This window comes from Cervus canadensis, chromosome 5 (genome assembly GCF_019320065.1).
Source record: "Cervus canadensis isolate Bull #8, Minnesota chromosome 5, ASM1932006v1, whole genome shotgun sequence".
Lineage (NCBI taxonomy): Eukaryota > Metazoa > Chordata > Mammalia > Artiodactyla > Cervidae > Cervus > Cervus canadensis.
This window is the reverse complement of record NC_057390.1, coordinates 94,253,102-94,267,658: the sequence shown is the minus strand read 5'-3', so window position 1 is coordinate 94,267,658 and position 14,557 is coordinate 94,253,102. Positions and strand designations below refer to the sequence as shown.

The 14,557-nt window shown below is 46.3% G+C and overlaps 1 protein-coding gene across 2 annotated transcripts; it reads right to left on the bottom strand.

Annotated features, from left to right (window-relative positions):
• Nucleotides 1-4,142: 4,142 nt before the first annotated feature.
• SET (SET nuclear proto-oncogene) lies at nucleotides 4,143-10,625 on the bottom strand. 2 transcript variants are annotated; one of them, XM_043469753.1, is made up of 8 exons: nucleotides 10,129-10,625; nucleotides 8,647-8,704; nucleotides 7,871-8,013; nucleotides 7,444-7,547; nucleotides 7,230-7,343; nucleotides 6,486-6,656; nucleotides 6,244-6,390; nucleotides 4,143-5,038 (listed from the first exon to the last, which is right to left on the bottom strand). In XM_043469753.1, exons 1-8 carry the CDS (start codon nucleotides 10,199-10,201, stop codon nucleotides 5,015-5,017), a joined length of 834 nt encoding a protein of 277 aa, XP_043325688.1. In that variant the 5' UTR covers nucleotides 10,202-10,625; the 3' UTR covers nucleotides 4,143-5,014. The 2 variants fall into 2 exon arrangements, with proteins under 2 accessions (XP_043325688.1, XP_043325687.1); XM_043469752.1 differs by lacking the exon at nucleotides 10,129-10,625 and adding an exon at nucleotides 9,128-9,155.
• Between the last annotated feature and the right edge of the window lie 3,932 nt (nucleotides 10,626-14,557).

The following is a 14,557-nucleotide window of genomic DNA, read 5'->3' as shown; positions in this document are numbered from 1 at the left end:
GTGTGGCCGGTCCGCTCCGGGACGGGTCAGCCTCGTCTCCCTCGGAACCCCGCTACGACCTGGCTCCCGCCCGAAAAAATCTCTCCTTCTCTCCCATGTCGTTGGTGTAAAATGGTCTAATATCATACCTGTCGCCCCCTAAGAAGTCTTGGCTCTGTCTGTAGACACTGTTAAAATGTATGCGTGGGAAAATAAAGCCTTACCCAAATGATACCAAATTAGGAATGAATCCAAAATCTCTCAGGACCTCCCCCTCACCCCCTCCATCATTTGACTAGACTGGAACTCTGTTTCAGCCAGTGCTGTTCATTCAGCCTTTGCCCCAAAGCACTCATCTAAACAGAATATACATTTAAACATTGAGGAGGAAAAAAAAACACCGTCTCAGGAAATACCATCTTAGGTATTCTGGCAATGGCTTTCTAGGGGACCCTGGTTCCTTATTGCCCACTAGTCTAGGATTGTCTGGAGAAGGGAATGGCAACCCACTCCAGTATTCTTGCCTGGAAAAATCCCATGGACAGAGGAGCCTGGCAAGCTACAGTCTGGAGGTGGTTTAATCGCTAAGCCGGGCTACAGTCTATGGGGTCACAAAGAGCCAAACAGCCAGACTGAGCAACCAACACTAGGGTTGTAGCTCCAATACTTTGGCCACCTGATGGGAAGAGCTGACTCACTGGTAAAGACCCTGATGCTGGGAAAGACTGGAGGGCAGCAGAGGATGAAATGGTTAGATAGTATTACTGACCAAATGGATTTAAGCAAACTCCAGGAGATAGTGAAGGACAGGGAAGCGTGGAGTGCTGCAGTCCATGGGGTCACAGGCAGTTGGACACGACTGAGGGACTGAGTAACATAGGGTTGTTCAGCCAATCTCTGTCATCCTATGCTCAGCAGCACCTTTTGCCATGACTTCACTGGAAGGAGCCTCCTCCACGGGGCCAGAAGTGAATAAGGGTCAAATATTGAAGGTGGCTTATTGCTGACTTTGAAGAGGTGCTTTCATAGGAGAAACCATGTCAGTTCCTCTTTGACCAATTCCTTCACAGTGAATGGAAAGTGAAATGTGGCATAACATGGGCAATCCTGGGATAGTCCTGCAATGGGAAATCAACCAAATTACGAACAAATGCAAAACAACATGCTTCAGTGGGAGAAATGATGACTTCATAATCAGAGCCAAGTGACACTTTTACATATATACAAATCAGAGTTGTTGAAGGCTAGACAAATATTTAACACCTAGTACACTAGGAGGTACATGGTAGACTCTCAGGCGGGGTTTATTGAGGTGCCCTTAGCTGAATGTTGATGCTAAAAAATAAGAGGTTACCACAGCACCTGAATTATGTAGAACTCGATTTTTCAAGTTTGCGTTCAAGTGTTTCATTGCTTTGTGGCCACTGAAGTAAAAAGGGGTTCCAAAGTAGAATACATCCACCTTTCCTAACGAACCCCAGGCTGGACAAACCTACAGCCCTCAGCTGATGGCTAAGTATAAAGAGATAGCTGCATCTTACCTAGATGTCTGATGGGTGATGGTATTTCATAAAATCATTAATTCTTAGGAAAACTGAAGTTCACATTTAACATCCAGTGGATAGTGAACAGCCCAAAACAATTCTGGCTAATGAACTATTAAATTGTGTAACATCAAAAAAATAAAATAAAGTTGTGTTACATCAACTTGAAAGGAACGGTCCCAGCAGGATACATAAGTGCACATCTACCCCTTTCTATATCTCTTTTTCCTTCTGGGTATGGCAGACATCACTTCACCTACATTTAGATTTACCTCCCTTAGATTTGCATCTGAGCATGCAATGTCACTAACTAATCAAGTTGGCACACACCCTCCACTTCCTATTCTCCTCACAAAACTGTAGTCCCTTTCCCCTCAAGATTCATTAAAAATAGAACTTGTAAATCTCCATTAAATACAGCCACGCATACAAAATTTGACTTTTGCTATGGTGAGGGATAGACTTTTCAAAATAAGCTGTTGTCCTTTTAAACAACTGAAATAATTTGCTATATACTCGTCTCCTAGAGTCTGTCTCAATCTTCACGAAATCCTGAACATCGTTCTTTTCCCCAAATAATTCCACTCTTGCAATAACTAGGGTTTTATAGCAAAACCTAACAAAAAGGCAGAAAAACCAAATTTGTTTATGAGCTCAAGTGAAACCATGAAACCAGATGTGTCATCAAACAGTAATGATAAAGATTACTAAATTAATTCAGAAACACAAGTATACATTCATCCGAAGCCTGCAAACAGCTAACACATTTGTGAAGCAGGTCAGATGTTAAAGCAAATTTGTCAGCCTAACATTTAGGTTAGGGTCACCAGCTGCATTTCAGAGCCACTTGCTTGAAATCATAAGGACCTGTCATGGCGGTCAGACCACCTCAACCGCAGAGAATCCTTGAAATTTTTAAATGTAAAACACATAAGCTACTGTCCTCTATGTCCCAATTCATGTAGCTATTAAGCTCTCCTCGTAAGCAGAGTATGGCACAGCTTGGCAAGTAAATGTCCCAGAGAAACTACCGTAACAAGCACTTTTTGTTTACATGTCCTTGTACGGAAGGAGCTTTGAGCCATTCACCTGGTAGTTTTCAAAACATATCTAAGGGCCTGCCCAAAAACTCTCCTTGCAGTTGGGAACAATGCAGACTACACTGTTTGCCCCTTCTGCCTTCTCACAGTCTAGCACTCCATTAGGCACAAGAGAATCTAAAGGGTAGTCTCAGTAATCTGGAAGAAATTCCCTTTAAGGGGTCTTATCTTTTGAGCACATCCCCCACAATTAACATAGTAGTTTCATTAAGTAACCTAACAGCACCAGCATACAAAAACCAGTTTTGGTTAAGATGTCTTTGTGAAACATAAATCAGTTATTACTTCATGAATATTGTTTCAAGTGACCACTGTTTTCTTTTCTCTAGCGAAAAGCCCTTCACATGTTGAGACCTCAAAATCAAAAGACTGAATCCCCTCAGGAATTGACTACCTTTCAAATAACAGTTAATTTGTCCACTTCCAAACATACCTTTCCATGTAGATGTATGCACCTATGCTATACTTACTGAACTACCTGAAGGGGCAGTTCTCCCCATTTCCCAGTCACATTGAACACAAAAACAAAGCAGAAAAACTAGCTTATCATCTAAATCCAAAAGTAAGTAGTAACATTTCTCTATGAAACAAGGAGAATGACCCCAGTCAAAAAAATCTTTACGTTCCTTTATTGGAGCAAGATTCCTGACCGGTATACAGTGATGTATTTGCTACAGAGACCTGTGCAGAAATTACACACTATCCATCTAGACAGGTTTTTGTTACACTTTGCCTACTGATGGAGTAGTTCCATTTATAAAGTTTTTATACATCAAAAAGCTTTGAATTTGACCCGGCTGTCCATTAATTCATCTCTGAAAAAGCTAAGTGGCATTTAATTTTAGCTACTATATTTTACAGCATTAAAACGCTTATGCATTAGGTAGCTTCTCAAAATGTGATTTATGCACAATGGCATTTAGCAGATAGAGCAGTCCATCATCTCCTTCGGATTCACACAGACAGGTCTCATTGGAGAGCTATTTGCTAAAAAGCTGGTACTTTGAGATAAAAGTACTCCTAACCTGAGTTTCTTACCACCAACATGGACTTCTTACTCTGAAAGCCTGTCTTCTCGGCCACATCTTACAGTGCCAGTGAAGACATGCGAACAATTGCCCTGTGTTAACTCGGCAGAGGAGCACCAGGTCTGTCTGATGGTGGTGGCAGGCACTATTAATATCTAGGTAAATAAAAGCCCGTATTTTGAAATGATTTGAGATACAAATCAAAGGTACAACACATTCAGAACCGAGTTTTCAGCGATCTGGTATCCCCAATGATGTGAAAATTTTCAGAAACTGATGGCAAATTGTACCCATGATGGGTTCCCAGCTATGGAGACATTAATACATTGATTCAAATCCCTTTACTCAATCAACATAGCCCTGAGGTCATCCTGCAAAGTGCGTATCAAAAAATACGAAGATAGGGTGACAAAAAGTTTGACAGTAACATTACACAAGTCAAACTTGGAAAGTCTTATTAAAAGTTTATCTGAGAGAAAAGCATCAAATCCTTTGTGTACACATTTAGTTTTATTGTAACAAAGCAACTTGTACACTTTTAACGTTTAAAACTGAGCATCATCTTTCCTTTCCAGTGAAACAAAAAGAAAAATTTAAAAATAAACAGGAACAAAATTACAATAGAGAATGTCAATTGCAAATAAGATCCTACAGGTTCTGCTGATTCTCCCATCGAGTGGCAGGGCTCAAGTCATCATTAGGAGAGAATTTTATTTTAAAAGTGTCATCTTAAACTGCAAGGATGTCCGTTAAACATCACAATTAAACATGCCAAAGGAGAAGCCATGTTGTCAAAATGCCCACTTAACCCACCCAACATCTCAAACCCACCCTTTGCTGACCTTCTATAACCCCATTTTTTTAAGTTTTTTTTTCTTTTTTTAAACAAGAGAAAGTAGACAGATACATGTTGGTAAATGCTAACTGTCCATATTCACATAGAGACACAGTGTAATCTCTGAGCCCAATATACAGAGAAAGGAGGAAAAAAGCTAGAATTCTATGCACTACTACACAGGGGCCTAGCACCCTCCAGCTTCCAGCAGAGCTAAGGGAGCAGAAGGTTTTTCTTTTTTTCCCACAGAGCATGGTGGTGTTGATTCCATAGTTTTTGTTGAGACAGGAAGGGATAAAAATGAATTTGAAACAGAAAGGGGTAGAGATTCTTTTCCCACTGAATTCTGCTCAAGATATTTCCCCCCTCCCCAAATAAGTTGTGAACCATGGTATAAAGGAGAAAAGAGACCTCAAAAACAGGGCGACTGAGCACAAGAGGAGGAAAAAAAAAAAAAAAAAAAAAGACTGCAACTTGCTCCCAGGGACTGGAGAAAATTAAAAAAGGTTGGAATCCATCAGTGTTCCATTAGTCATCTTCTCCTTCATCTTCCTGTAAGAAAAAAAAGCAGGCAGTTAATCTTTAGGATTTATTCTAAGGTCAGTCCCCAATATTCACATGGACCATGATGGACCCCACAGAACATGATGACATGCCAGGGGAAATGAATTTTATGAACCTCCACAGTGGTCCCTTGGTATGTGTGAGGGATGGTTCAAAACCTCCTCCACATATAAAAATCCTCAGGGGAGGCTCCCTAGTAGTTCAGTGGTTAAGACTCCATGCTTCCATTGCAAGAAGCACAGGTTCAGTTCCTGGTTGGGGAGCTCAGATCCCACATACAGCTCATCGAAGCCAATACAAATTTTCAAAACACAACACAACCCTCTGAATGCTCAAGTCCTTTAAACAAAAGGGCACAGTACTTTCATGCAACCTACTCATATTCTCCCATGTACTTTAAATTATCCCAGATTAGTTGTAATATTACACTGTAAATAGTTGTGAATACAATGTAAAATAGTTGCCAACACTCAGCAAATTCAAGTTCTGCTTTTTGGAACTTTCGACAATTAAAAGAACAACGTCAGCTGTTGGTTGAATCTGAAGAATGGGAACCAATAGATACAATCAATATGAAGGGCCAACTATAGACCAGTCTGCATCAACTACTTTTTTCCCCCTCAGGCCACGTAGCTCACAGAATCTCAGTTTCTTGACCAGGGATCAAACCTGCACCCTAGCAGTTAAGAGTGCTGAATCCTACCCACTGGACCAGAGAATTTCCCAGTCTGCATCCCAATCTGATTTTTGAAAGACCTAGCGACGTTTCAGATGTATTAACTTCCAGCACTAAGCAAATCAGACATCTTTCAGACCAAGTAATCAAGCCAAACCTAATCCATCTCAATCTGACTCGAAAAATTTTATAATGGCTTGTCCAAAACATGCCTATTTTTGTTATTTGGGAGATTTGTCAGAATTTGGGCAGTTGTAATGTCCACAGTGCTTTCACTGAGTACTGGCTAGGGAATGACATAACTGACTAGTCATAAAAACTAACCACAAAAGTAGAACTAATTAAATCAGTGATACTTATCAAAATTTCCTTCAATCCTGGACAAAACAACCTATCCTTTTTACACATCTCCCCACAACTAGTTGAATCAGTTTCACTACACAATATATGTAATCTCCAAAGTAACATGGTGAATTCTTTGAAGATTATCTGTTTGGATTTAACCAAATCTTTTTACCTCTCCTTCCTCCCCCTCATCATCATCTTCATCTTCTTCACCTTCATCCTCATCCCCTTCTTCATCAATATCTTCCAATCCTTCCTCCTCTTCATCATCGTCGTCATCCTCTTCTCCTTCCCCTTCCTCATCATCCATGTCAGGAACCTAGGGGAAAACCAAAACCAAAGGTTACCTTAAGAACTCACTTTCAAACAAATGAAACAAGTACAACCTTGAATAAAAGAACATTCTGAACTCACCAAGTAGTACTGTAACGGATTTGGCCAAATATCATCTTTGATGACCTCTCCTAATTCATCTGCACCTGCATCAGAATGATCAGTAAACCAGGTGAAGAAGCTTTCTGGTTCCTCATGCTGTCTCTTCCTGCTGGCTTTATTCTGTGTTTGACTTGATCGTTTCGTCAAATCCTAAATGAAGATGGAAGAACTTATGATATACAGGCTCTCCATACCTTGTCTCTACAACTTAAATAAGGTTTTAACCCAAAAGCAGAGCAAAATCTAGACATTATATGATCTACACTATTGTTCTTATGTGAAATTATAAAAAGTACAGTTAATAAAGAGAAGAAACCTTAGGATTCTAAGTCTGCAAAGAATGCTGTCAAATTTTTATGCCAACCTTTTCTTGAAAGTTACTGTCTAGATTTGGCTTTTTAATACATATAAAATTAGTTCTACTTCAACAACCAGTATCTTGAGACAGTATGACTTAAAGTATTTATGTTTACTACTTAAATGCAGACAGAAATAGGTTTTGGCAAACAAAGCCACAGTGTAAAATTCAAAATGATTTAAGTCCATGTCTACAAAAACTTGCTTCATTAACTTGTAAGACCATAAGCTATTGTACTTGGCTTTAACACAGATCTTTTTATTTTAAGGATCTGCATTTAACACATCACCAAAACACCAAGTATTAGCTAAATGGTTCAACTAAATCAAACTCTACAAAATATTAATGCAGAAGTCCTCAAATACCTTTCCAGATTTCCATTTGATTTCAGTGGACTTTGAAGATGGGTCACCACTCTCATTCAGATGAAATTCTTTGGAGAGAATTTTATTTTCGAAGTAAGGGTTTTCATCAAAATACTACAATAAACAATAAGAGAATCAGAAGTCAATACAAATAGCCCTTCTAAACAAAGCTCAAGTTAATTTCCATAGTGACAAATGAGTTACAGATACTTACAAAATCTATTCTGTAACCTGATTTAATGTCTTCAAATTCTGTCACTTCAACTCTTGTCAAATAATGCAGCGCCTCTTCATCCTCCTCCCCAAGCAGTGCAGACACTAGACCCGCATGGAGACCAAGTGATTATACAAACGTACAACTCAGTGATCCCTTTTAAGATTGCCCAAATTTGGTTTCATAAATCCACTATTAACTGAATAACCAAATGGCTCAGAGTCAGAGCCATGTTTTATCAAGTAATTAAACACAACCCCACATTAGCATATGATCTCTTCTAAATAGAAGGCATTAATTGCAAGCCTCTCCCTCTTTCAACTTCTGCAGGTAACCAACATGTAGGATCAAGTCCTCAACCAAGATCCCTCCCCTTTACAACAAGTGGACATCCCATATCCTTCAATAATGCCCTGTTATCACATACCTTGTGGATGGTTAACAAATGTTGTTACCCAAAAATTGGGGATTTTGGCGATCAATTCTGACCTCTTCTGAAAAAATGGTTGGCGGAGTTTGTTATATTTCTGTTCTACTTTCAAAATCTCCTCACTGGCTTGTTCATTAAGTCTGAGGCAAATGAAAAGACACGTTGACCAATGATGGTACTTAACAAATACAAAAATGGCTGAGATTAAAATTATTGACTCTTGTTAGCTTTAGAACAATGCAAAGTACCTATTTGTAATAACCAAATCACCTAGATTTTTGCAGCCAAAGACTCAACTGAAAATTGAGATGGCAATCTAAACTGCTTTGCCAACAGGCACTCAGTAACTGACAGTTCTTAAAGTGCCAAAACAGCATTTTGGTAACATTTTATACTTTATCTACTCCATTACTAGGCTAACCTCAATTGTTTCTCTCAAGAAGAAAAAGCTGCCAATCAAGTAACAAAGTTATTAGGCAAGTCAGAGCAACACTAATGCCATAATACTATACTATCAGAAGTCCACACACTGCAACAATTCCTCCCCCTATGAAAGCAATCCCAATCTTTATACAAGGTCAATGTACTTTCATTAGCAACTTTTTGGTGACCTACAAATACATCACAGAAAAAATACCACTGAATCCTAATATTTCCAAGTTATAGTCACCTCCACTTAGCCAGTAGATACAAATTTACCTGGCCATAGTTTCAATGATTACCAAAACATAATCAGGTCAGAAAACTTCAAAGTAAACTGAGAAAAACTTTACCTGTCTATTTCATTTTGTACTTCATCAATATGTTCAATTGCTTCTTGCTGTTCTTTTTAAAAAAAAAAAAAAAAAAAAAAAGTGCATGAAGAAGACTCAATACTAAATTTGAAGATAAATTTAACTAGTTTTCCTTCCTGATGTTAACAGTCTGTGACGTTATATCAATAAAGCTCTTTAAAAAAAACCTGCCTACTACTACTACAAGGCATGCTCTCCACGTGTTCATGCGTGCAGTTGACAAACTCCTTTTCAATTAGAAGAGTGCTCACAAATCATGCTGTTAAGACTACGAAAGAGTAGCTAGAATACGGAAACCCACAACAATATCAAAAATTAGGACACCACCTATCTCCAGGTTGGAAGCACCTTTCATAATACTGAAAATACTGCTCAGTATCGATTACTGTTAAGACATCAGACATGCCTACAAGACGGGGAAGGCCTTAAAACTCCCAACACTGTAAACACTCCAGTTTACCTTCCAACCCCATTTTCAGGCGGGCTGCTCTCAGAGGCAGCCCCACACGGCTTTGGAGCACACTTACAACGCGCAAGCATGCAGTCAGAAACTGAGCCAAAGAGCCGAGAGGAGGAAAGTGGGGGGTGGGGGGTGTGCTAAGGGAAATGTGCCCTTTTGTCGGGTGAAGACCGCAAAACCTATACAAAGCTAAGTGGGCGTGAAGGGGCCGGATCGCGCGGTTCATTTCCGGCAACCAGCCCCGGTTGGGGTAGCCCCCCTGCCGAGAAAAGCCTTTACGGACAAGGCCAAGAGGTTTTGCCAACGAGCCATTGTAAAGACCCTCCTCCGACACCCCGGGACCGCCGCGCCGGGTTTCTCAGCGCGCTGCCGCCACGGGGTTGGCTACCCCACGTGGGGGCCGGCCCGAGCATCCTCCGAGCTGCCCCGGGGCCGTGGCGCCGCCGGCCGCGTGCTTCCCCGCGCCCCCACCCCGCCCCAGCTCGAGGCCGAGGGCCGCGCCGGGGCCGGCCTCCGGGTCGGGGGTGCGGGGGGCGCCGCCCGAGGGGCCGGGCGCGGAGGGGCCAGCGGGGTGGGGGGGGATAGCCGCGCGAAGGCCCGGGCGCGGGGCCGCGTCCGGCCGCACCATGTGGCGGCGGCGGCTGATGGGAGCGAGGCATCATGGCGGAGCACAATAAAGAGAGGCTTCTCGGGAGGGAGGGAGGGGGAGGAGAGCGAGGGAGGGGGGGGGCGCGGCAGGGGGGGCCTCCTCCGCCCGCGCCGAGCAGGCCGCAGCGCCCCCGCCTCGCAGCGCCGTTCGCCGCCGCGGCGCCACCCGGCCCCGGGCCTCGCGCGCACAAAAAAAAAAAAAAAAAGGGCGCCGAGGCGCGCGCCGGCCCGTCCGCCCGGCGGGGGCCCCCCCACCTCCCGCCCCGCGCGCCCCGGGCCCCGCCGGCGGCCTGCGGCCGGGCGGACGGCGAAGATGGCGGCGCGGGCCGGCCCCCGCCTCGCCTGCTCCTCACCTGAGGTCTCGTCGGCCCCGTCGTGGTTGGAGTTGAGCTCCTTTTTACTGACTTTGGCCGCCGGCGCCGACATGGTGCTGCTCCGCGGTCGGGGGGGGAGCGGGGAGGGGGAGAGAAGGGAAGGCGAAGGGGGGGGGCGGGCAGCGGCTTCCCCTCACGCCACACGCGCGGGCGCTCGCTCGGTCCGGCCGCCTCCTCCCGGCGCTCTTTCGCTCGCTCGCTGTCCCTCCCCCTGGGCTCGCGCGCGCTGCCCTCGCGGCCTGACGACGAGGGAGGGGCTGTGGTGGGGGGCGGGCGGCGTGCCGGGCCCCGGCCCGGGCTCCTGCTTACGGAGGGGAGGCAGCGGCGGCGGTGGCGGGCGGGCGGGCGGGCAAGCGGCTAGGCTCCCTCACTCACGCTCCGCGATCCAGCTCGCTGCTCGATCTCCCCGAGCCGCCTCCTCCTCCACCTCCTCCTCCTCACGGCGAGGGGCCGGCGGCAGGGCGCAGGCGCGCCAGGCCTCGCGCGCATGCCCCGCCCCCGGCCGAAGAGGCTCGCGCCGCCTCGTCATTGGCTGAGGGCGCCGGGACCCAGGGGGGGGCGGAGCGGCGGCGAGGAGACACAGGGCTTGGCGAAGAGGCGGGAGGAAGGAACGCCGCGACGTACGGGGCCCGGCCCCCCGGCGCCGCGCTCCCCTCCCCCGCTTTCCCCTTCTCCAGTCCGACCCGGGACATTTGCGCGCTACAGGCGCGCGGCGGCCCGAGGGGCGGGGCCTCTCCGGGCTGCGCGCAGGCTCCCGGGCGGGTGCCGTCGCGTGGTAGCTGAAGCGGCTTCCCTCCTCCGCCGGGGGTACGCGGGGAGAGGGGTGCCCGCAGACACCCCCACCAAAAGGGCAGGCCTCGGAGTACCCTGGCTTCAGAATATCCGGCCCAGAAATAAATCCGCCCTGGGTTCACTGGGGCGTCCCTCTTCGCGGGTGAAGCACGGCGGCACCTCCATCCTAATTTACGAGACGGGGAAGCTGCCTTCGGACTCAGGCTTGCCATTGGTAAAGCCCGAAGCTGCCCAGTCCACAGGGCACAGGGCCTTTTCCTGGTTCTTAGTCTCAGCTCTGCCCAGCAGGCTGTGTACACCTGGGCAAGTCGTTTGCCCTCTATGAATAACCTATTTCTGCTAGAAAATTATAAACTTCACAGAAGACTAACAAAGTGGAAGTCCTCTGAAGGCATGGAGGGGCCATATTCATCTGTGGATCCTTTTGGCCCAATTCAGTACGTAATTCACAGAGCTTACAAGAAACCAAACAGAGCGCTACGCGCAAATCCCAGGTAACTGCGCCCGCGTGGCATTGAGGCCAAACAACTGGAAGATGGGGTCGAAAGTGTTCATTTTAAATTTAATTTCACTGTGTCTGAGAGGATCAACAAGGCCTGCTTTAGAGGTCAGGTCCTGAAACACGAAGGCCAAGGCACTTCTATTTCAACTATGTGCTTTCCAAGTAACGTACATGAACTACTCAAGGCTCTACTCTGTCCAGCAGGGCAGATATGGCCAAGACATGGACCGCAGAAGGCTTGAAATCTCTTTGGGTAGTTGTAACCAAAACCAGGGGTTGAATTTTTTGCCTCCCAGGAGTCACATTTTACTATCAGCTCTTAAAGCTCAAGCAGTGCCTTTAATGTTCAAGCTCATCCATTGGTGGGTGATGGATAAATGTTAAATGGCGACAGTTCATGGGTAGAGAAAACAGACGTCTTCTTGGGACTTTCCCCAAAACCCAGAAATTAATCTTTCTCCTCCAAACCCTATTATTCTCAATTAGCTCAATCCATACCTGTCCCAGTTGGAGGCTTTTAAAGGGAAGAATTAGTAGCACCAATAAGAAGCTGGGAAACTTTGACAGGCAGCTGCCAGAAGAGAAAAAAAACACACCAAAAAACCCTGATTGTAGCATTGGCTGACTTCAGTGGTGTATGAATACTCTCACCAAGGCAAATTTCCTGCTACCACTTTGATGCCACTGAATAAGAGCTGGAAAGAATACCAGGCTCCAGTGCACTGCTGAAGTATGTAGTATGGGCCACAGACTGTAATAAGTATATGCATTTGCTGCTTTTTTAATCCTCACAAAATACAAGATAGGTATTAATATCCTCATTTCACGGATGAACTCAACTTTTTTGATACATGTGGCAGAACCGAGGCTAATGAAGAACAAAACCCCTGCCCTAAGGACAGAGTTTTTGACAAACTACAGTAAGTGGTGGGCTTTCCCAGGTGGCTCAGTGGTAAAGAATCTACCTGCCAAGCAGGAGACGTGGGTTTGATCCCTGGGTCAGGAAGATTCCCTGAGGAAGGAAATGACAACCCACTCCAGTATTCTTGCCTGGGAAATCCAATGAACTGAGGAGCCTGGTGGGCTAGAGTCCAAGGGGTTGTGAAGATCTGGACACAAGTGAGCATGTGCATGCACGTGCGCGTGCACACACACAAACACACCTACAAACAAAACAATGCTTACCCTAAGTCAGTGTTATGACTCTTCTAATCTATGTTATTTTCTTTAAATGCAGACCACTATCAACTAAAATGATTTCATAACCCACAAGTGGGATGAAAAGACCTGAAAAACACCGTGCTAAAGGCTACTGCTTCCATACTCTAAGCCTGCTCTCACTGCTTGGTACCAGTGACCCAGAGCATCTCCTGAGTACCAGATCTACAGGTGTTTGTCCTGTATGGGCAGTGGCTCCAGGGAGCCTTCCAAACCTTTCTGATTAGGCAATGGGCTTTCAAGGTTTCCATCCCAGCCCTTAGGACCATCCTGTTCTTCCTGACCTTTCCCACAGCACTCCTCAAGATGAATTCACAGAGCACACACTAGGAAGTAGAAGAGAAAGAGAAAGCAAAAAAGGGCAAGAGTTTCAGTAAACAAGGGAGTGGCATGGACACACCAAGAGATAATTCCCCCACTGTGAATTATTCTCCGTGGTCTCGCAGCCTCCAACATTAGGAGCTCTGCGTACTCTCCTTGGCCTCTCACCTCACTCTCAGAATTCTTCTCTCCTCTCCTTCCCAGCTTTCTTTGAAGGAGGAGAACCCCACAACTTAAAGATTGGAACAGTGCAATGCAGGCATTCCCTACAAGACAGCAGTGTCCCAGGATGAACCACCTTGGAGGGACTATGGTTACACCTTGCCATCCCTTCTGGTCCTGTTAATTCTCCCAAGAAGCTAAACAGAAGGCGACCAGAAGGACTCATCCACATTTTGCTGCTCACAAGTGGGAAGGAATTTACTATCCGACTCAAGAGCACTGATTATGAGCCAGTTGCTGTTTTGTGTTTCACTTCCACTTCAGCCTCACAGCAAGCCTAACATAATGTCGAGTCCATTTTACAGAAGAGGCAAGGAGCACGGGTTATGTCGCTTGCCCAACAAGGTCACACAGCTGGACGCAGCCAGGCCACAAACCCTGGCCATCCAGCTTGACCACGCCGGGGTATAATCAGCTGGGCAGGAGGTCTTTGCATCTCATTTGGAAGGGGATTGACAGAGACTCCTTAAACTTGCCACATCACCCAACAAACCCACAGGAGTTCTGCAATGAGGACTCATTATCCAGTGCTCCTTCCACAAGCAAAGTTGGACCTCAGTCAGGTCAGCAAATTAGGAAGATTCTCTGGCTCCGAGTCCCTCCCCTCTGCCCTGGGCCAGCCTGCTGTCACTTCCTGGGGCAGTGCTTTCCTGCCTTCTAGGACCTATCCAAACCCACCCCCACTCCCCAACCCTGCCCCCGGAACGCTCCACCACACCCCGCGACCTATCAGGGAGGCCTCATCACCAGAACAATGCACTTTGTGCTCCACTCCAAGCCCTGTATCTTCAAAACACAGCCCTCACCTCCAAGTTAAGGGTTAATGCGGGGGTGGGGCAGACCAAGAAACCAACAATCACAATGTAAAGCCAGACTGGGGTGACTCGGGGTGCTGCAGGGTCAGATGGGGGCTCCCAATAGGGGCCACCTGGCAGCTGTGGCTCAAAGAATAGCCCCCAAGGTAACTTTTCAGTAGGAAACTGCAGGAGAAGGAATGCACAGGTGGGGAGACGGGAGTGAGCCAGGCAGAGGACTGTGGGTTTTCCAGGCCCCAAGGTGACAGGAGCCCCAGGAAGTGAACAGGGTAAAGGTGCTGAAGGCCTGAACCAGAAGAGGTCCTCAGAGACCAGGTGGGCAGCGCCCCGGAAGTCTTAGTCCATACCTCGAGGGCAATAGGAAGGCCTGGGAGTCACGTGATCAGCTTTGCAGTGGCTGGAAGGGAGGAGGAGGAAGCCGGAAGCAAGATGAGGAAGAGGTAGCAGTAATCCCGGCCAGAGTTTTGGGCTGGCGGCCACAGCAGGAAAGAGAGGTGGATTGGATCTGATAGCCGTGAAGGAGAGGAGGGGTCACCTA